Raw genomic sequence first — 22,746 nt, 5'->3', positions numbered from 1 at the left:
TCAACACACCACCACCAAAATTTAAGCCCAAATGATCACAAAAGTATTTCACCTTCACCTAGCGTTTCTTCACAAAGCTGCGGAACACGGTAACCACTGGGGGAGCACTCCTCAAGGAGCTCCAGGTGTTAGGGGAAGACCCACGTCCAGATGTGCCTTCAAAGCACCCCCAAGCCGAAACCGTGCTTTGAGTAGCCCCTGCTAGAGCCTTCTTGTCCCCTCTCTAACTGCAGGGACGGGTAGGGCCTCTCTCTGTGTTGAAGAGAGGAAGCCCCTTCGAGAAGCCGCTCAGCCATCGCCTACTCCCGAGGCTGAGGTCGGTGCTGTGAGCACAGGTCCCTGGCCAGCAGGCATGGAGCCGGACCGCAGCCCTGCGCTGCTCTGGGGTCCGCGCACCCCCCGCGCCCTCAGCCGCCCCCGGAGCAGCAGCATCACGTCATGGCGCGAGCGCAGTGCGCAGGCGCAGCATTGCGGCTCCCCCGCCCGCCGCCCGCCCGCGGCAACAGCTGGGGCCGTACCCACAGTGCCGTGCGGCGCTGTCCGCTCCGCTCCGTCATGGAGGCGGCCGGCGCAGTCCCGCCACCCGCCGCCGCCCGGCCCCGCACCCCCTGAGCCCCGCGCACCCCTCGGGCTCCAGCATGAGCGGCGGCAGCGGGGGCGGCTCCTCGGCACCCGGCCGTTTCGCCGATTACTTCGTCATCTGCGGGTTGGACACTGAGACAGGGCTGGAGCCGGACGAGCTCTCCGGTGAGTGGCCGTAGGGTCGGGGGGCGGCGGCCGTTAATAATCGACTTGGCGGCGGCAGGACGGCAGTGCTGGAATCGGGAGTTGGCCTCGTCGCCTTCCCGCTCCGCTGACCGTGGGCTCCGTTTCGGCCAGCGCCGGGGCACTGCGGGAGTAGCTGGGGAGAGCCGTCGGCTTCCGCCGACCCCGGGCAGCGGCGCTTGTTCCCCGCGCCGCCAGCATCGGCGCCTGGGGCCGTTGTGCCTGACAGGCAGAAACGCCGCCTGTATGTTTGTGGGAGGATACCAAACTTCCTAAAAACCCTAAGCAACTACCTCCGCGCACGGCCTTTGGAAGCGGAGGTGGTGTGGTCGTGGTGGTGCTGTTGTAGCTCTTTGCTGTCTTAGCAGCCATCTACTGCGCTCCTTTTGGAGCTTGGTTGCCTTTATCAACTTCTAGTCAGGCTCCTGGACATTTGAAGCACTCAAGTAATCTTAATGAATGAGGTTCGAAGGAGAAAGTGAGGACTTTTTGTTTGCTTTGCATTAAGTTTTGTTGTAACATAGGATAAACATTACAGCAGTATCTGAAAAGAAAGTGGATTAGGAATTAATCACTCTGTTGGATGAAATGGTCACACCAAATACACAGCTAAACCATATCCGTCTCTCCCACATCATTGATTGTATCAAACCTGTGGTTTTAAAGTTAAAAATATTTTCTTTGTTCCAGCAGCACCTGGTTTTGCTTCAGTTTCACTGTGCTGCCTTCAGTTAAATTAGGTTGTTGCTTACTGTCTCTCTGTTCAGAAAGATACAGGAATGTAGTGGTGAAAACCTGACCTAACACCAGTATTTCTTTTGCATATTTCACATCAGAACTTGAATGATACTTCTTTTTTTTCCTTCTTTAAAAAAAAACAGTATTTTATTATCTTGCTTTTATAAGATGCCATAAGGGTTTCTTTACACAATTCTATTTAAACTGAACACTGTTTCACCCCAAATAAACACTTGTTTCTTGTAGAGTGAAATTTGAGTTACAAGAACTGATTTCTTACATTGAAATTCTCCTTAACTTTGGCTGTGAGGGAAACTTTTGTTGTTGTTTTCTTTTAATGAATTCAAACAAAATTTATCATCTGTTCCTCAAGCTCAGCAGTACCATACCCTAAATTAATTCATGTTTGTCTAATGTTAAAATAGTTGTAGACTGCAATTTGAGACTTGAAGAGTGAGTAGAGCATAAGCCTGCTTTGTAATGGCAGTTTAAATTACAGCATCATTTGAGTTTAGGATATCCAGAAGAACAAAGTACAATGCAATTTCAATTAAGAATAAGTGGAATATGGCAATTTTTTTTAATTAAATCGTACAAGAACAAAATGTCTGAATTGAAAACAGTTTCCGATGTTAATTTGATTGTTCATTTACTGTATAACTTTTTGAGCTGCCCAGGGAGGTGGTGGAGTCACCACACCTGGAGGTGCTTAAAAGGAATCTGGATGAGGCACTAAGTGCCGTGGTTTAGTTAATTAGAAGGTGTTAGGTGATACGTTGGACTCGATGATCTTGAAGGTCTTTTCCAACCAGGTTAAATCTGTGATTCTGTGTAATGTAGTTCAAGGCTTGCTCAGTGTTAATCTTACAAATATTTATCAGTGGTATTCATAAGAATGTTAATAACTCCCCTCATATAAAACATTTAAACCCAATAGTGTATTACTTTGTGCTAGCTGTCTGAAAGTAAAATGAAAGACATCAGTGCCTTTAAAAGATATTCCGAGTGTGGAGGTCTGAAGGCTGGAGCATGATTTTGTTTCTGCATTTGCTTTCCCAGTCAAGGACTACATCTGTAGTATGTAAAACTGTAGTGTGCAATATATCTCAGACTGCCATTCCACCATGATGCTGTAATGTTATTCCTTGTCACAAAGTGAGTTTTTTTGGGGAGGGGGAGAATAGGTTTTTAGTTTTTATAGAGAAGACTGATTTTTGCCTGTGTTTGTGGAGAGGATTTAAAAAAGAGGGAGGGAAACAAAGGGAAGGAGGATAAATTTGTGCTAACGTCACAGCATCTGAGCTAGCTGGGATTCCGGTGCCTTCTCTTGAGTTTGTTGTGTTATTAATAATGCATCATCATGTGACTAATAATGCTTTCAAATTGTGTTTTAGGCTGTAGCCTCCACCGGTGTCCACTGATATAAATGGAAAGGGCCTGTGTTGATTTCAGTGGGTTTTGGATAGAGCTCTGAAGCACTTTGTACTTCCTGGAAGGCTTTCTTGTTTGAATGAAAGGCTTATTGTTCACTGCTTTTTTTTCTCCTCCTTCTTATTTCTGTGCTGGAAAATAGATTCTGAATCCTTGTACTGTTGAAACAATTTGCTGCATAAGTGTCCATTGTTGGAAGAGAGGTGGGTGCTGGCGCTTGAGCTGGTGGGTGCAGGGGTAGGGAGCGCAGTGAAGCCGGGCACAGCGAGTCTCTCTAGGACTTCCCTGCATCAGGGCTGCCGGAGCTCAGCCTAGCATGATGTCATCGCTACCCCACCGCCGCAGGGGACTGGCAGTCGCTGCCAGGCCTCCGGGGATGCTGCCGGCAGACTTTGTTCTCACCAGGCTAATGAAACGATGTATTTCAGGTATCCAACCTCAGTATCGATGATGCAGCGTTTTCTGCAGACTTATAAATGAAGCATAAGATCATGAATCGATGCTCAATCTGTTACTTTGCTAGGAGAGACGCCTCTGATGGCCTTTCTCCTTTGTATGCTGGAAGCTTACTGAATAGCACAGCTGTAACTCTTTTTTTTCCTGAAGAAGTCAGCTGACCGATGGAAAATGCACAGTATATTTATGTATGCTTGTTTTCTTGTAACATAGTTCATGTAGAATAAAGGGAGTATGTTCTCTATTGCCAGGGTGCTCTCATAGAATCGCAGAATCACACAGAATCACAGACCTGACAGGGTTGGAGGGGATCTCAAGGATCGTCTAGTTTCACCCCCCCTGCTGTAAACAGGGACACTTTCCACTAGATCAGATTGCTGAGAACCGCATCCAGCGTGGCCTTGAAAAATTCCAGGGATGGGGCTTCCACCACCTCCCTGAGCAACGTGTTCCAGTGTCTCACCACCCTCATGGTGAAGAACTTCTTCCTAACATCTAATCTAAATCTACCCTCCTCTGGGTTGGATCCATTTCTCCCAATCACTATCACTACCTGAAACCCTAAAAAGTCCCTCACCAGCTTTCTTTTGGGCCCCCTTCCGATATAGAAGGCCCCAATATGGTCTCCTCAGAGCCACATCTTCAAACTGAACAGCCCAATTCTTTCACGTCCTTTTAGTTGATCTTCACCTAAGGCTTGTTCACAAACTTCTTGGCCATCTCTGTGCTTTGTTTAAATGTGTTTTTGTTCTTCTGCACTAAAATTCTTTGCCTCTGAGTGAACTGGTTGGACGTGGTATGTTTTAGACTGCTGATGAATCCAGTTATTTTGCATTGGGAGAACAGTACTCATCCTCAGATTCAGGTGATCTGGTTATCTGGGCATCCTTTCTTATGTTGGTTTGTTCTCACTGGGTGACCTGTGATAGAAGAAAGAAAAAAAATTACCAGGTGATAGTAAAACAAAACAAAGCTCAAGCTTCATCTAGTGTCAGTTGTTGAGCTGGACAAGAAAGCAGCTGAGGCACATTTCCAGATGCTGTTGATGTGCCAGAAATGATAACAGAAATCTTAAGAATGCTGCAAAAGTCTATATGTATTTCCTTCACAGAGGAAATCACAGAATGATTGAGGTTGGAAGTCACCTCTGGAAGTCATCTGGTCCAACCTCTCTGCTGAGGTAGCACTGCCTAGGGCCAGTTGCCCAGGACTGTGTCCTGGTGACTTCTTAATATCTCCAAGGAGGGAGACTCCACAGCCTATCTGAGCAAACTGTGCCAGTGCTCAGTTATCCTCACATTGAAAAGTGTGTCTTGATGCTAAGAGGAAATCTCCAGTGTTTCAGTTTGTGCCAATTCCCTCTGGTCCTGTCACTGGGCACCACTGAAAGGAGTTTGTCTCCATTCTCTTTGTGCCTCATCTTTTTCATCTGGAGCCTCTCACCCAGTTAGAGCTACTTAAGTATTACCAGAATGATGGTGGAAACCCTTGCATTCCATGGAACTGTTTGAGATCTCATTCTGTATTCTTTTTCACTAAAGATTGTGTTTTCTTTTCCTCCTCTGTGATGTGTTAGTTTTCAGCAGTCACTTTTCAGTGGAGTTTGTAATGGTGTGGTAAAGCAAAGGATCAACTTGCCATTGCATTACATTTATGTGCAATTGTAATATGTGAGTTGCTGTTACAGAAGATCTAGCTCAGACCTAAATATCTCAACACTGTATTCTGAGATTTTTGCACATACACTAGCAGTCTTGAAGAGCAAATCATCAGGGAGGTAATGACTGTTTCAGAAATAACAGTGTTAGAAGGGAGAATTAGTATAAAAAAACCTCAAACTGCAACAAATAAAACCCCAAATCAAATCAGCCAACCAAAAAACCCCACCCAAACCCGAAAGTAGAAGCTTATATTCTGTGAAGAAAAGATTATTTAATAATATGATTATTTTTAGGAAAAAATCTTATTCTAGATGACCAAAGCCAGTGACTAGTCTGTCCTCTCTATTTATTTGTGTCTTTCTATACCAGATGTATAGCATTCACTTAACTCCACTCAAAGTTAATCTCACAAACTGATATTAGAGAAAATGCTTCTCCTCATCAATAAAACAGAAATGTCTCATCTCATTCTTCTGTATGTAATTATAGTGTCATTAATTTTCTGTTTCATTGGTTTCAGATTTAAAATGACAGCTTATCTTCATAGGTTTCCTGTCAGTAAGGTTTATTTTAACAGCATTCTGTCTGAATGTAAACTTTGTGAAAGTATGGGTGTGATGAAATGATTAAAGGCATTTGTTGTATGTATAAACCAATAAATTACTGAAGTATTTCAGACCTGAGGTAGTCTATGTAGTAATGCTGTGGTCAGCGACTGTGCTCATTCCCAAGGTCAACAGTTACAGTTGCAGGCTTTTATTTTGCCTCGGAATTGCTTGCAAGGCGAAGCTAAAGGGAGAGAGGAGGAAGAAGAAAAATAAAAGTTTAATTTAAATCAGCAGATGTAATTTTCTGATTGACATTTGACCTGATTTGTGTTTTCCTCATTTGGGCATTTTTATATTGGAAGACATGGCATTTGGGATTGGAAACAGCTAACATTCTTGCAATGGAGCTTTTCTGTGATACTGTTTATTCCTTGGGTAAACTGTGAGTAAATTTCTCTGTCTTGGTGGTAGTATTGGTACCAACACTTGCTGCAGAAGTGAATTGTGTTGATGGGAGCTGTTGTTTGATTTTTCCAGAGGCCAATGCATTTGTGATTTTGGTGATTATTCTTTTCCCCTTCTTCCTTTCTTTCTTTGTAATATGGATGGTATTGGTGAAAGCTTCCCACAGTTCCCTTAATGGCAAGCCTCTTCCCTTGCTTGTACATTCTGAGAGGTACATCCTTGAGGCATTCTGAGACTGAAAGGGAGATTTTTCTTCCCCTCCCTTTCTTTGCTTCTCTAAGATTGCTAATCAAGGTGTTAACTCCGTGGGGGGCCTCTCCAGTAGCAACACGGCTGAGACCACACACTGTTTTCACATAGGTCATTGTGGACTGCAAGCAGATAGCAACAACTTTTGGCTGGACTTACCCTGGCACATGTGAAACATTTTAGCCTGGATAATAGTTCACTCCACTCCTCCCTACCCTCTCTATCTTTTCGTAAGAAGCTGGAGCTGTTTGCCATGTTTGAGTGCCAAAAAGATCTTTTGTCTCTTTGGGAACTGAGGCAGACGTGCTAGGGTAGCTGATACATAGAATAAAGAGTGGGAGAACTGATGTAAAGGGGAAGCAGCTGTGCTTCACTGAACTACAGTTTATTAGGTGATGTTTCTACAACACCGGTCTAGTGATTATTGTATTTGTATTTTAGAATTAACTGAGCTGTGTGCTTCATGGAATCATCCCCTGAGAGCCCCCAGAACTCTTCTGTCTTCTATGCTTCAGTATTCAGTTACAGATTTGGCTTATTTGAAGACTCTTAGGTAGGGTGGAGGGAAGGAGAAAGGTTATGGGTTCTTGATTTGAGTATAGACTAAGGATGCTAAAACAGCGTCTAAATAATTAAAGTTTACAAGTCTGACTTGGGAAGACTTTCATAAAGCAAGCATGCAAAGTTAGGTTGATTTGGCCTTTTGTTCCTTTGGGACATTTTGTGTTGTGTTTTCTTTAGTGTTTGTTGATTTATTCTTTTGGTCATGTCCCGTCTCATCCCCCCCCCACCCCGAGAGAAACTGCTTCAGAAGAACATCTTCATTACATTGTGTGGGAAATGCTGCCGTTTGCAAATAGTAAACCACTTCCCCCCCTCCCCCATCTTCAAATGATTGATCCTGTAGTTACAGAACACTACAACTGTTTTTATCATCCTTTTGCCTTAGTGATGTCCTCCTGCTTGAGTGTCCTTGGTGGTGACTTCTGATAGTTTTTTTGAATTCCCTCTAACCTGCAGGCTCGTGTAGCAGCAATAATGCCCATGAAGTGACAATGTCAGAAGCAATCACTTACTCATGGGTGTTTGTGCAGTAATTATTCGCTGAATTTCTTGACAACCCTTTCAGATTCGTGGTTTGCAGCGAACTGGAACATAGACACTGGAAGGCTTAAAATGTTATTGCATAGAGGAATTACAAAGCATTCCTGCACAAACTGATGAATGATGAAGAATTTATTTGGAGTGCTTCTGCTTAAGGCTTGTTTCTTAGTCTTTCTAGGAAAATGTTACTTTGCTTATGATTTGATGGGTAGTAGGCATTTAACTTCAAACTTTTCTGTAGAATTGTAGAGAACTACTATTGGTTATGTGGTTAATTTGTTATGGTTTTTTTTCATTGGTTGTAAGATCAGCCAAGATCAGGTACAATGTGTGTACCTCTGAAGCATCTTGAGAGAGATGCCATGGATAAGTCATCTGGAGACAGCATGGCAGTTGTAAGCAGTCTTTCACTCAGAGGTATAGCAATATTTTGTTTGTATTTGAGTGAGGAAGAAAGATTGAGTTTAAAGAAACATATTCTTTCAGCGTTAATTAAAGTGACTTTGGAAAAGTTCTGTTTGCAATTGTAGTTGCTGCTGTCTGTAATTGTCTTGCTGAAATACTTGGTCAGAGAACTAAGGGGTTTATGAGCCATAGAGTGCAAGTTATGTGTGCTCTGTGAGGTTGCTCTCATACTACAATACCACTGCAGACAGTGAGCATTGGACAGGTAACCTGGTGGTCATGTCTCTCCTGGAAGTGTGCCCAGCATCCACAAATTAACCTTCCCTGCACAGAGGGCTGCCCTTACATGTGTTAGCCACCTTGAGAATGGTTGTCATTTCACAGGCGAGGCCTTATGAGCAGGGCTCAATCTCAACTTGGAAAAGGAAGGAATGTGGATTTATCCACTGTGTGAGGTGAAATGAGCATCCTTTTGCTAATTCATTCCATGAATAATCCTTTGTCTGTTACATGTGAGTGACAAAGTGTGCTCTGGAAAATGCTTCTGTGGTGTATGTGTGGGGTGTCTTTGGCTTTTTTATTTTGTGTATTTTTTTAATGTGCCTTTGCATAAAGTCATCCACAGTTAAAAGTACATATAAATAATGTTTTGTTTTTCTCGACCACCGAAGGGATTTAACTCAGAATCTTGGTTCTGTGGAGCTGTGAGCTATCATCTTTGTTTATGATTTTGAGCAAAGGGATGCTCAAACACTTACAGGTTGTTAACTTGGACCTGTCACTTGTGCTTTCAGGACTGAATACGAGCACTAGAGTTTGCTCTTCCTGTTCCAATAAGATTTTCATATTGAAAAATCTTTTTTTTTTAATTAAATATGAATCATGCCTTGTGAAGAAGAAAGGTAAGGTTGATAGGAAAGAAAGAAGAAAGCTCAAGAGAAGTGGTTGTTGAGATGATAAGCATATAGTCAGAGCGAAGATAAACTTCAGAGCTTGTCATATCACAGCAGTTGACCAAAGTGTCAGCATACCTGTTTAATATTATGGTATTAGAAATCAATTCTATTTAGGAAAGGCATATAACATCATCATCCCACCCTGCCAATCAGGGAATTTGATGACATTCTTACATTTTCTTTCTTTGAGGAGGAGGAGGAAGGGATGACAGTCCTTATTAAGGCAGAGTACTGCAAAACACTATTCTCAAAGGTTAAATACCAAAGTGAAGCATACTGATCAGGACTTGTGTACTGAGATGATTGTGTAGCTGAGCTCTTTGTGTTTTGCTGACCCCCACGAAAGAAATCATGTGCATTTAAACAGGTAGCTTTCCTCTTCCTTGTGAAACCTCAGTGTTGTTTCAGAAGAATAGAAATACTTGGTTAAAGGGCTGAACCGATGCTTTGGTACCATTTGGTATTTGTGCTAGTTCACAGATGTGTTTCTATCAGACCTCAGAGCTGGAGGGCAGTGGGAGCACAGGAGGTAGGGATATTTAACTAAGTGGGACATGTCACTGTTGGAGGAGATCCACAGTGGTTCAGGAGGCTGGCCGAGACTGTCTGTGCTTCTATTTTCTCAAGCTTCCTGAAGCAGTCTCACTTGATCTGCCAATCTTAGATGGGCATAAGGAGAACAGCTGATTTCTATATTAAATATGCTTAAAATGTGCTTGTCTCTATTTCTGTTTTGTATTTCTAGTACACATAAAAGAATTGTATTCTAGTCTGAAGATAAGCCTCCCTTTCTTAGTGTCTTCTGTTGCACATGTATCAGATGTACTGTGTCATGGAAATGCCACCCTCCCAGCCCCCATGGCTGAGAACATGTCTGTCATTGTAATTTTGAGTGCTGCTCCTGTTATTTAGTTGGAAGCACACTTAAAGATCTTTGTGCAACTGTCTTTGCTTTGACTAAAGCAGAAAAGTAGTATGCTAAAACAATTCTGTTTTTTAAAGGATGTCTCCTTGACATGTTTTGCCAGATGGTCCATCTGCCTTCCTTTGTTGCATGCAAAGTAGTAAAAGACAAAACAAAGTTTTAGGATACTTTTAAACATGCAAGCTGAGGATTTTTTTTTGTTTGTTTGGGGGGGTATTCTTGTTTGTTTTTTACAAACCTATCTTAAATTCCTGATAGTTTCTTCTGCCGGTTCTGTCCCACCTCTTCCTGCTTTCCTTGAAACTGTAAAAAAAACAAAACAAAACAAAAGCTTTTGGTTTCTTGGCTTTACAATCATAGCATGCAGATGTCCTCAGCTGTTGCTCTGTCGTGCTTTACATTCATTGTTGCACCATTTGAAACTGTTCCAGAGTGTGTGTAGCAATACGTTTTGTCATTAACTAGATGAATACTGAAACTTAAATGATAAACGGATGCTTATTAACTCCTAAATTCTTATTTGCCATCGAGAGTGTGGAAGAATGTAATCTGTTGAGACAATAGATGATGAAGAGATTATTTGTATCTAGTAGAGTTTTTACACTTCTTCACTTCTGGAAAGCAAAGGAAACTGGGAAAATAGCATCATCTTTTACAGCTGACAGACTGGAATTAATTTGTCTCTTTGTCCTTGTCACCTTCTTTTAAGGACCGCAATAGGAAAAATTGTATTGTCCACTGATTGTTGAAATCCATTGTGGAGTGAGAGGAGCATATTCTCATAGGGGTTGGGATGAGGGGTTGCTAGGAGCAAGTTTGGGTTTCTTAAATGACAAACAGGAAAAAAAAAAGAAAAAAAGAGACTTTTACCACTGGTTATTTTCTTCAGATGAAGTAAAGAGAAGAGGAAAAAAGTCCTTCAATGTCTACAGACGAAGGGTGGCACTCAAACCAGCATACGTTTCAGTTGCACTTTGGATGGATACCTAAGTAGAGCATACCTAACACATACTTGCACCTTTGTTTTAGAAAGGCAAACAGTGGGCTTGCTTTGTCTTTTGGGCTCTCGTCAGAGGAAGTGGAATAGTAATTTACATAAAGAAGTTTTTAGAGGAGGTCCCAGATGTGAAAATCTGTTACAAATTCAGTGGAATGACAGGTGCTGAAGACACTGATAGAAACTCCTGATTCACTAGACAGCAAATGAAACTTTGTATTCCAGGTGTTTAAACAGGAGTGTGCTGCAGTAAGATCAAAGTGATCCTGGAGGTTTTCTCATATGGATAACCTGATCCACTTTAAAAAATTGTTCAGTTCCCAATCCCTGCAAAAAATTAACTAGTCTGACCACCATTTTATCTTGCACTATGCAAAATGGTCTTAGCATCCAAGGGAAGTGGGGGAATAGAAGTGTGGAACAGAGTTTATGTGTTTCAGGATCAAAAGGAAGAATGATTTATTTTTTAAAATGTATATTCAAGGAAGATGTTTGCTGGGGAAGGGACTCCTCTCTGGTGGTGGTTTGGGTGTTCTCTCCCCTCCCCCCCACTTTAGAAATCACCCAGACTAGACTCAGCCAGCTCTGGAAATATAAATGAAGCTTATATTTACAGCTAGCACAATATACAAGCAGATATTTACAGTAGATACAGTTATAGACAGAAATATACAAGGTAAAATGGTAATATAGAAACACAACTCCCCTCCCAGAAACCTGAGTCCCCAGGAGGGGCTCTCAACCACCCCTTCACCTTCCCTGTATGCCTCTCAACCTTGCCCCAGTCCCAAGGAAGAGTAGAGGTTCTGCCAGGGGGTTAGGAAGCAAAGTGGGTTAGCCCAAAATGGAGGGTGAGGTTAGAGAGTAAGATGCAGCTCAGCCAGCAGCCCCAGTGAGAGTGGTTATTTAATGTTTTTATTTCTTGTTCCTATACTTCTCAGCAGGACTGTGAGCTAAGTAGACATCACCACTGATTTCTTTTTACAGCCTGTAATCTAGTTCTTCTCACCAAAATATTCTAGCCTGCTTCAAACTAGCACATCTCTACTGAGAAATATATGCAGCTCTGCTTGAGAAGGAGCAACTGGAAGGAAGGAAACAAGTCATAATCTGAAGGCATTTGCCCATTGGTGGTGTGGCTGTTTGCTTACAGATATGGCAGCTGCATCTTTTCTTGAATTGTGGTTTTTATTCTAAGAATTCCTGTTTTGTGACTTTCTTACCTCAGTCTGCTGAACTGGAAATGTTTGCTTCCTACATTGTCTAAATTGGAGGGTGGGAGTGCTGCTGCTATGTATGGTTTAATATTTGTTAAAGAAGGAAATAAAGTAGCTTAGTCATTTGTAGTAAATAAACTTTTGCTCTCTTTTAGTGTATTAACAGCTTTCTGAGGTATTGAAGGGATTTTTGTTTAACATTGGCATTAGAGGTTCTGAAAAATCAGAATGTAGAATATTACTGCTATTGCAAGGTTCTTTGAACTGGGATGTAGAAAGTGTAAAGACAAAGGGTATGATTATGGGATCTTCTGAATCTGAAGTCCAGGGTGCTGCTACACTACAAGGAAAGCTACACTAAGTGTGTAGCTTCTACCTTCTATTGGTGGTACAGTCTCACCTTTTTTTTACTGTTTTGTTTAATTACAGCAATATGGCTGTTTCATGGTGAAGCTGTTTTATATTTACTTTGTGAAGATACTCATTCTAGTGCCAACAGAAATTGCTTATACAGCCTCTGCATGCTAAACGATTCCTGTGAGAGTGTCCTTATGTGGAAAATCTAATATTTTGATTGCAAGCTATGTAATGTGTGTTATTTGAAGGTGTCATGTGTATGATAAAGGTACACCAAAACTGAAGGAATGGACTAACAGACTGCATCACAAGTGTTTAAAAAAGAAGCTGCTTGGCTGTGTGAAAGACACAAACTGCTTAACCAGAATCAGTGTAGGTTTCTGGATGTCTCTGTTTTGTAATTATTGTGAGCAGATCACTGGGTTCAGTGGTGTTATTAAAGGTTCTTTAAAATCAGTGTTGCATGACCATATAGTTCTTTTAGCAGATCATTTTCTTTTCCCTGATAACTGGAGTAGCTGCTTCTGAACTGCTTTTGATTGTCATAGAGGAAGACATTAGAGCTAAACTCTACTTCTTGAAATAGCTGCTGAAAGGTTTTCTTCTATCTAGTATCCAGGGAGAAGTTCCTGTACAGGTCTTAGTCTTGCATAATTTTTAGAGAAGCAGCACTTCAGTCACTTTCTAAAACCTAAAAATCAGAGGATTATCAAAAGAGAGGTGAATATTTGGGGTCTTGTGAGACCTGTCCTAGGTCCTGATTCAGCATAAGTTTCCAGGTAGTGCTTAAGACTAGGTTCAAACAAAATCCAGAGCTACCTGACTGCTTGACTGTCAAAGGATTTCCTAACCATTCCCTAGCAACAAAGTTTCATTTGGTGTAACGTTTTTGTTAGATTCTTTATTGTCTGTAGTCATTATTATAAGTCTCTCTGTGTGGCTGTGCTGCAGAAGTACATGTATGAAATAAAGATTTGATGCTGACTTAGGAGTTGAACTTTAAATGTTACTGTAAAAGTGCAGAACAAACCCAGCCAATTCTGAAATCAATTTGTATTGCCATGTAATTGCTGCCTGTAAGAAAACAAGTGAAGAGTTTAAGTGTTTTCTGTTTTGCAGGTGTTGCTGAAATAGTTTGATTTATTTGAAGGGTATGATTTCATGCAATTGGGCCTGATTGTTAGTGCAGCTGTCAACAGCTGCATGCTCATTTTGCTAATTGCATTCTAGTAAGACATCAAAGTTTATTTTAAGATATGCAGTTGTCCACGATTTTTTTTAAAGCAGCTACACACATTCAAAAGATTGACTGCAGAGAGTTCTGTGCTATCACAAAGAACAGTCATTGCTCTAGAGGAAATTTGAGATCTTGTAAACAAGGTTGTATCAGCCAGTGTAGTGTGTGGATAGCATCTGTGAACCAAGCCACTTAAATTCATGCAGTTCTAAAGGCTTGGAAATGGTGTTATCCTTGTAGTTAGTTTAATCATCTTTGGGAGTATTTTATTGTTTAACATGTAAATATTTCATTACAATTAATTCCCATTGCTGCATCAATATTCTGATTATGCATAGAGGAACTATGAACTTCTGTCACATTCTGATCATCTCCTTCAAGAAACATGTACCTACAATGAGAAATTTGTATCAAGTTGTATAAGAAGTGTCTTAGGAGGGTAGTCTATCATGCATGCTAGTCCTGTATAGAATACTTGTAGTTTTAGTGGTGTCTGTTAGCTACTTAATTGCAGTTGAAAGTATGAAATGTATAATGCAGTGTTGTTTTTATTTGTTATATAGCTTTATGCCAGTATATACAGGCCTCTAAAACCCGAGATGGTGCCAGCCGTTTCATTTCAAGTGCAACAGAAGGTAAAGGAAAAAGCGTGGGGAAAAGCACACAATTTTTTGTTCACCTGATCCCCTGTCTTTATGTGATTCTTGATCTTTTAAGATACACTCTCTTCACAGCTAACTTCTTGTGGATACCCTTTTTTCCCAAGTCTTAAAGAAGAAATTAAGTGATGCCACTTGTATATCTATCTTAAACTTGCATTGTCTTCGCATCTTGTCTATTTGTGCTTTTCTTCAGTGCCACAATTCCACAGAAACGGAATCATTAGCTATGCTTTAACAAGAATCTGCCATAATCCAAAGAACAGCTTAGAGAATTGGCTGTCATGATCACAATCTCAAGACAGTTGCACTTAAAGAAAAGCACAGATACTTTATGACATGGAGGTGTTTCGGTGCTAATCCTTGCTAATATCTGGAGTCTGATTATATGCTAACTAACTGTCTTGCATTTTCTGTTTCTCTTACAAGGAGTGTGTGCTTAATTCACTTATCTCATCTACCTGCTGATGTCCTATTTTTTGGCCATGTTGGAGCTTGAAAAGTGAATGAAATATTTACTTCAGTATTTGTCTTCCATCTGCAGGGGAAAACTTTGAGCAGACTCCATTAAGACGCACATTTAAATCCAAAGTTCTTGCTCGCTATCCTGAGAATGTTGAATGGAACCCTTTTGACCAGGATGCAGTGGGAATGGTCAGTATCAATTAAAGGCTTCTGTTTTTAAAACAAAACCCTATCTTAACATTCATTTCTGTTTCCCTTTGAAAGAAATGCACCATTAACTTCCTAAATTGTGCAGACTCGAAAGGCTTTTTCATTGAACTGGGATATTTTTAAAAAGAAAATAAACTTAAAAGCTAAGTGATAAGTCCCTAGGAGAGTTTTTTGATATTTAACAACTTTTTTTGTTACCCTGTAGAGAATTGGTAGAGAAATAAATTAGTCTGCAATCAATTGATCTTTGTGTATGGTCTTTCTGATTAACGTAATGCAGTGTGGCTTCTTAGTTTATATAAACTATAGTACTTTTCTCTGTCAGGTTTCTGATCTTAGTGACCAAAATACTTTCCTTTATCTGAATTTGAATTCTGTTATTTTACTGCCATTGAGATTGGCAACAAAATGATTATGAGTTTCCATAAAAACTGTTTAGAGCCTTTTAGTTTTTCTGACTTCGATGCATATGACTATTGTTCAGAGATGTAATACTTAATAGAATTTAGGGCAAAATGTGATGACAGTGGATTCTAAGTTGTGTTTTCACCAACGCTTCTGGAGGCAGGGAGAGAGAAAAGTGTTTTTTAATGGATATCTCCCCCTTTTTTTTTTATAGCTATGTATGCCTAAAGGGCTTGCTTTCAAGACACAAGCAGATTCGAGAGAACCTCAGTTCCACTCTTTTATTATTACTCGTGAAGATGGCTCACGGACATTTGGATTTTCTCTCACGTTTTTTGAGGAAGTCACTAGCAAACAGATCTGCAGTGCAATGCAGACGTTGTATCATATGCACAATGCTGAATATGACATTCTTCATACTCCACCCACAAATGACAAAGATAGCTGCAGCAGCACTGGAGACTGCAATGGCACTTCTGTTTCAAAGCTACAGCGTTTTAACTCCTATGACATCAGCAGAGACACACTCTATGTCTCAAAGTGCATTTGTCTGATAACTCCAATGTCTTTCATGAAGGCTTGTAAGAAAGTACTAGAGCAACTTCACCAAGCAGTGACTTCACCTCAGCCACCTCCTCTGCCTTTAGAAAGCTACATCTACAATATTCTCTATGAAGTTCCTCTTCCTCCAGCAGGAAGGTCATTGAAATTTTCGGGTGTTTATGGACCGATTATCTGCCAGAGGCCAAGCACCAGTGAACTACCATTATTTGATTTTCCTGTTAAGGAAGTTTTTGAATTGCTTGGAGTAGAAAACGTGGTTCAACTCTTTACCTGTGCCCTGCTGGAATTTCAGATACTGCTTTATTCACAGCGTGAGTACTCTCTTGTTGTTTCGTTGTCTTCTTGTACTGGCATAAAGTTCATTTTGTTTCTTAAATTTCAAAACACCCCAAAGCAGATGGCTGTGTTTAAGTGGCATTAGCATGCTGATGCAATCAGGCTGACCCGTGTGCAGGTTTTAATATCAATAAAAGGACTGGAGTTGCAAAGAAAGCATTATATTAGCTCTTCTTTTTAGACACCTAAACTTAAAACTTGGGGTGTTTCCATAATCTCCTGTATTCACGGACTGACTTTTTCCTCTCTGGAAATGCTGTGCAGTTGAATAGAGTAATGTACCTTCTCCTATGTTCCTCTCCAACTGCTTAGCTGAGTTCCCTCCTATCTCTGCCCAATTATCCATGCATTTTGAGAAAATGCATAGTAAATTATATATGGTTCTGAGGAAGAGTTAATGATGCAAATATGAGATTCTCTCTGAGGACCAAAGTCACTTTGAAATAAAATGACCCGAGAAGAGTTTTATTTGGGCGAATTTGAATCCCAAATCTCTGTAATGGCCTTGAAACAGTTACTGCTGAAGTAACATAGATTCATACTTTGAAGAGTGTAGGGAGCAACTGAGCTTACATAGCATCTGTTTAATAACTTATGTGCTAATGTGTGTTGAAATCTGTGAATGCTTCCTACTCTGCATCCTGTTACTCTAACACAGAGTGTGGGGCCTTATGCCCAAAAGTAATTCTTCTATTTTATTTTCTTTTGTCCCAGACTAGTTAATGTTAATTCAGGCTCACCCATCCATAATGGTGTGGCTTAAAGTAGACAGACTGCATTTTGAACACTGTTTTATAGTAATTTTAGCCTAGAAAACTCCCAAGACAAACCCAAGATAGTCCATGGTGTCACTGAAATGTGGTTTTGATCTTTACTTCTATTGCACTGTCACTGAAATATATAGAATACAAATGGTAGCTATTTATAAAGTGTAGCTTACAGTTATTAGCCATATTCTTATTGAAATGAAAGGTAGGTGTTTATGTGTTGGATTTGTTTGTAGACTAAAGCCAAAGATCAACTTTGTACAGTTAAGGTGATTAAAAGTGTATAATGGCAGCAGGGTGTTGAGTCATAGCTGTTGCATTGTGTAAACATTCTCAGCTTCCAGAGAAAAATTATAGAGCAACTCAAACACAGTCAAAAAAAACTTACTGTGCTCAATAGTGGTTACTCTCTTGAATTAAAAAAAACCCAACAAGTTGTTTTCTAATTATTCATAGAAAATCTAGAAGTACTTGTCTAGAAACCAGACTTCTTTTGTGGTTTCTCCAGAAACAGATTGGACATGTATGTTTGAGATTTAGGATGAGTTTGTTTAGGTGGATATCTGTGTCCGACCAGAGGAAGGTTCAAAACCAGCTCCTCTATCTGCTGCAGGATGCAGTCCAGCTGGGCTACAGTTGTGCTGGACACCCGTGGCAGAAGTATGTGTGCCTGGCTGGTTAGAAACACTTCAGGGAAAGCAGTGCATGCATTGTTGTATGGGAGCAGTGTTCCCTGATCTGTCTTCAGGCCATGGCTTTAAAAGCCATCCTTGCTCCCGGGTTGCAACTTACCTCACTTCTGGACGAGTCTTTTGTATTCTGGGTTCTCTTTCCAAGTTGTATTAATAGGTTCAACTTCTTTTCTTGGATGCTTTCCAAATGTCTGATCAGTGGCTAATTGAAGAAGCTTAAAATAGCTCTGGAACATTTGAGCTTCTTGTTCTCATGCACAGACATATGGAAATGGAAGGGATCCTCTGGGCCTGGCTCTTCACAGCAGTGTCTATCCTTTTTTCCTCTTTTTCACCCCAAACTTTGACTGAGTTGGGCCATGATGCACCTTATGAACATGTGTTGTCTCTGTCAAGCTCTCACCTATAATTTCTGGCTGAAAAGTCTTCCTTCAGCAGAAAAAGAATTCTAGTAGTCTGTCTGGTGAACTTTAATCCTCAGTTTTAGCAACTTAGCTGTGGCAGGGCCTTCTCAGGAGTACTAGCCTGGAATTTTTGAGTTATAGGTTCTCTTAAGTACTTTCTTAGGAATCCAGTCTCTGAAACTTGCTTGGGTGTTCTCTCTCTTCTCCCCCACACCACACACACCCCCTTGCTGTTTTTTTTTTTTTTCTTGAGAAAGTCTCTGGTGCAGTTTGCTAATACTTACTCACAATAATACTGTCAGAGCTCCTGGTGTGTTCAGAACAGAAGCTATTGCATCCTGCTGGCACTGCCAACAACCACACTGAAGACTCTTTTTTTGTCCTCTTGATACATTCGTACTTTGTCTTACTTGAAGTGAAAGTGTGAAGGATTTTTAAGTTCTAGCAAATCAACTTCTTCTTCCTGTAATTTCTGTTTTTATCTTTTCTAACCACGGTCTTTGTTTTCTTCTACATCACAGTGAATTAGACAATCAGCGCAGTGATAGCTTGCTTTGCTAGAAAGGATGAGGTCAGCAGGAAAATGGAATTTCTGGTTGAGGTTCTTACTGTTTTTCTTTTGGTTTGTTTTCAGTTTGTTTGGACTTCTGTGGAGGTTTTGTTGCTTTTGTTATTTGGTTGGTGTTTGGTTTGGCTTGTTTAAAAAACCTGGAATATGCTCCATACGCATTCTGCTCTTTCTTCTGCATGCTTGACATTTTGCTTTCTGTAAAACAGAGAGCAGAGAATGGAGATACAGGTGATGGTGCATTCAGTTCTAGGTGTGGCAATTTTGTGAGGGCTTGCTTACATTCTTGCACATGTAGCAGTGTGGGGTCCAGGTTGTCCTTCAGAATGTATATCTTAAGTGTTTAAATGCTCTTGGTGCTCAAACCTGTGACAGTTGAAGTGGTTGGAGTAATTTCTCATTTGATTAGGTCAGATGAGATTGTGATACTCATTGGATTGATTTAGATGTTGAACAGTACCTGTTAGGATCAGGGGAGCTACTTGCAAGATCTACTTGTTTTAAAACACAGCCCTCCCCCCTGCCCATCAACAACACCAACAAAGCCAAAAAAACCCAAACGAAAAAAACCCCATGAAAACTCCCCTACCAAGCAACCCAAAAACTCTTGGAGGACTTCACTGGCCAGTGCAATCCTGTTTCAATTATTTAGCATCTTGAGTGGCAGTCGCTCCTTGGAACAGGAGTAACTCCACTTGGCAGTGAGTGTGTTTTGCTTTAGCACATTCCTGACTGCTTCTGGAAATTCTTATTTTGTCCCATGATATTGGCACAGCTTGGGTGTTTTGGAACAATGTAAACCAAATGTAGGGAATGAATACATTAATTTGATTGTCCTCTTCAGATAGTTGTCTCATGTTTGGAAGAGTATTAGAGTAATGCAGATGCCTCGAGGACTGAAGAGTCTGAAGCTGCTCCTAGTGCTGAGCCACTGCTGTGGAACTCTGGCAAAGAAGCAGTAGTGCTGGAGGCGTTCAGGAGTGCCCTCATCAGATTATTCTGTGGGAGCTGCTTTGCATTCCCACAACTTCTGTTGCTCTTTTATCTGTGAAATAGACTTACTTATCACTGTAGAGCACCTAGAGCTCTTTTGAAAAGTGTGCGCTGAATTAAGACAGCTGTGAAATCTGCTTGGAGGTGATTTTCTAAATGGCTGAAACAGTAAAAGGAGAAGTGTGAGGCACCACTGCCAGACTCTGATCTTGAACAGGTTTTGTTTTCTGGATCTTAGCTGCCTGCCATTTTTGAGTTCAAATGAAGGCTTTGTTTCTGCTTTGCTTTTGAATCACTTTTTACCATCTTTGTTTCACTTGATGTTCGCCCTGGGGATTAAAAGTATTAATTTTATTTCTTTGCAGTATTAGTTCTGTTTTGCCCAGCTCTGATGTCTTACATGGGACATTTTCTTTATGCATCCAGTGATTTAGGAAATGTGCTGCTTGGCACAGGTATTCTGAATCAGCTTGTTGGACAGAAGTGAATGTGAAAAGGAAGTACTTCGACTGTTCTTCTGCTTACCACAGTTTGCTCTTACTTGCAGGGTTTAAATAAAAGGTCCAATTAAGGGGATGTCTTGTCTAATGAGTCTGCCTGACAGAATACCTGCACTCAGAAGAATTTGTTGAAAAATATTTTGGTTTACACTGTGCTCTCTGCTATGAACAGACATGCCTAAAACAAACTCTCAAGGCAGGGCTTTGTTCTGGTGGCTCAACAGCATTGCGCACTGTCTGTCCCATAGAGACTCTGTATATAGTATTTTTTCCCTTTTATTCCCCTTCAGGTTAGAGAGAAGCTTAATCCTGGCAAGTTGCCTACCTTTCTGGTTTACAGTGTACTTTCTGAAGATATCTAAACTCATCTGTAGTAATGGTGCACCACTTGCTGCTTTAAAGTAGCAGCATGGGAGTAGTGTAGAATAGAAATTGACAAGTACAACATATTTCTTTGTGATCCATAAACTAGAAAGATTAGAAGGAAGAAAATATTCCAGAATGTGATCATGTAATGTTTAAAAAATTTGCAAAGTCAGAGAATTTCTGTAGGCACTTGATAGACTTCTGTGTGATACAGCAGCTGCCTTCTCCCTATCCTGTTCCTCCCTTTTCAGACCCAGGACCCCTTAATTCCTCTTTTTTCAGGAATTTACTTGGTTTTTTTGCAGATCAATAAAGACATCTGGATATACTAGATATAAATAAATCTATTTTTAAATATAGAAATAAATATAAATAAGTAAATAGCTTGTTATACATGCTTTAAAGGATAATGTTTTTTATCTACAGAAACTATTTTGAGGAATGAATCAACCTTTTTCTGTGTTCTTAAATGGCCTTGTTAAAAGGTAGTGGATTTTCTTTTCCTTGCACAGTGATCAGTTAGGTGCTTTCCAAACTAATAGTGCACTAGTGGTATGTCACTTTTGCCTTACCAGTGCTCTTGTACAATACAATGTCAAAAGACTATGTGTTGTTTGCACCAGAATAAGCATCTTCTGGTTTCAAAAGTGAGCAAGCCTGCTACTGAGTTGCATCTTGCCTTGGTCCTTGCCTTTTGATAACAGTTCCTGACATTTATAAAGGCTGCTGAATGCAGGCTGCAACTGTTGGGAACGGCTTAAGCCATGTGGCTATCCAGGATCAGGGAGCTGCATTTGCACATGACTTGGTTGCAGGAAGTAGCTACTAAGTGTATAGAAATTCTGAATTATTTAGGTTACTTTAGCATTAGCCTTTCAAATTAATTACAAAGTTAGCTTAATGACAGAGGGAGAAGTTGTATTTAAATAAGACAGCAGGAATAGACAGGGGGGTTTTGTGTAGTAGGAAAACACTGTTTCTATTCTGAGACTTGTGCTTTCAAATAAACAAGCTGAATAGGAGTCAGCTGGAATGTTTGTATATCTACGGCTACATTTTAAGTTCCTTTTAAAGCTGAACAAAATAGGGTATGGAATGGATTATTCTTCTTACCAAAGCTTATAATTATTTTATCACTTCTTTGCAGTCAGGCTATGGTTAAGGCTGAAAACCAGTAAGTAACTGTGTAGGCAGAACTGGTCTCCAAGCAGAACAGGGAGTGCTGCTGGTGAAGTTCACTGATTGTTCTCTAATATCTTTCAGTCCAAGTAAGCATTTGACAAAAACTTCAAACTGTTTAAGCTATTCTCAGTTGTTTTGACTGAAGGCTCTTTCAGTCACACATCTACTGTAAGGTGGTGACAGGGGGCTCTGTGCACTAACCACCAGCAAGGCTTGATCTGAAAGGAAGCAAGCCTAGATTGCAGCATTACGACTGATGTTAGCAAAACCTGTCCTGACTTACTCTAGGATTATGGGTCTCTTTGCAGTCCACAAACTCTGCAACTTGGTCTCCACTATGCCTTTGCTCCTCCTGGCTGGAGGAAAGGCACCCCTAATGCTGAACATGGCATGTGGGGTGTGCACAATGATTGGTGTTGTTTTGAGAGAAATTGCAGGTATTTGAATAATGGCAGTTACTCTCGGGACCTGAAGGAGTGACAGCTACTTTTCTGGCATTGTTGCCTCTGTTTCTGCCACTCTGTAGTTCCCTGACTCTCTTCATTAGGTTGACCATCCCATCTGTTCATGTTCTCACCAAATTGGTCATGCAGGGTTATCCAAATTACCCCACGTTGAGTGCCAAAATAAGATGTGATGTTTTGGGAATTACCTGCGTGCCCTCTCCCAGGAATTCACCCAGTCTGGACTCAGCCGTGTGGAAGTTAAGGAATGAAGCTATATGTACAGCTTAGCATAATTTATAAGCATATGTATACACAATATACACAAATATTTGCAGTTACATACATGTTAAAAGTAATACAGAAACACATAAAAATCCCTCCCTAAACAATCAGACTGCCAGAAGGCTCCCCACCCAAACCTCCTCCCCCTCTTTCCCTCCCATCAGAAATAACCAGATCAATCCCCATATATTTCGCATGATAAATCTAGAGGGATCTGAGGTGAGATGTCAAAAAGATGACAAGAAGGTTAGAGGGAAAAAAAAAGGGTTAGGTCAGACGAGAGTTAAGGCAGATGCAACCAGACAGAGAGAAGGAGCAGAATGAACTGAGAAGTGTGTGAGAAGTGAGTGTCTTATCTTTATTTTGACTCCTGGTGTTTCTCAGCAGAAGGATGAG

At 40.8% G+C, this 22,746-nt stretch overlaps 1 protein-coding gene across 4 annotated transcripts in view; it reads left to right on the top strand.

The window, feature by feature from the left end:
* Positions 1-523: 523 nt before the first annotated feature.
* The window catches only part of DENND5A (DENN domain containing 5A), a 57,728-nt gene continuing 35,505 nt past the window's right edge, over positions 524-22,746 (top strand). For 2 of the 4 annotated variants that reach the window (XM_064163706.1, XM_064163705.1), the window contains exons 1-4: positions 524-747; positions 14,075-14,146; positions 14,715-14,824; positions 15,465-16,125. In XM_064163706.1, the coding sequence (XP_064019776.1) occupies positions 639-747; positions 14,075-14,146; positions 14,715-14,824; positions 15,465-16,125 (952 nt within the window). In that variant the 5' untranslated portion in view covers positions 524-638. The remainder of the gene's footprint in view (positions 748-14,074; positions 14,147-14,714; positions 14,825-15,464; positions 16,126-22,746) is intronic. The other 2 variants (XM_064163704.1, XM_064163703.1) reach the window with 1 other exon arrangement.

Source organism: Pogoniulus pusillus, chromosome 24 (assembly GCF_015220805.1).
Source record: "Pogoniulus pusillus isolate bPogPus1 chromosome 24, bPogPus1.pri, whole genome shotgun sequence".
NCBI lineage: Eukaryota > Metazoa > Chordata > Aves > Piciformes > Lybiidae > Pogoniulus > Pogoniulus pusillus.
The sequence above is the reverse complement of the archived record's forward strand: the minus strand, read 5'-3'. Positions and strand labels throughout refer to the sequence as shown.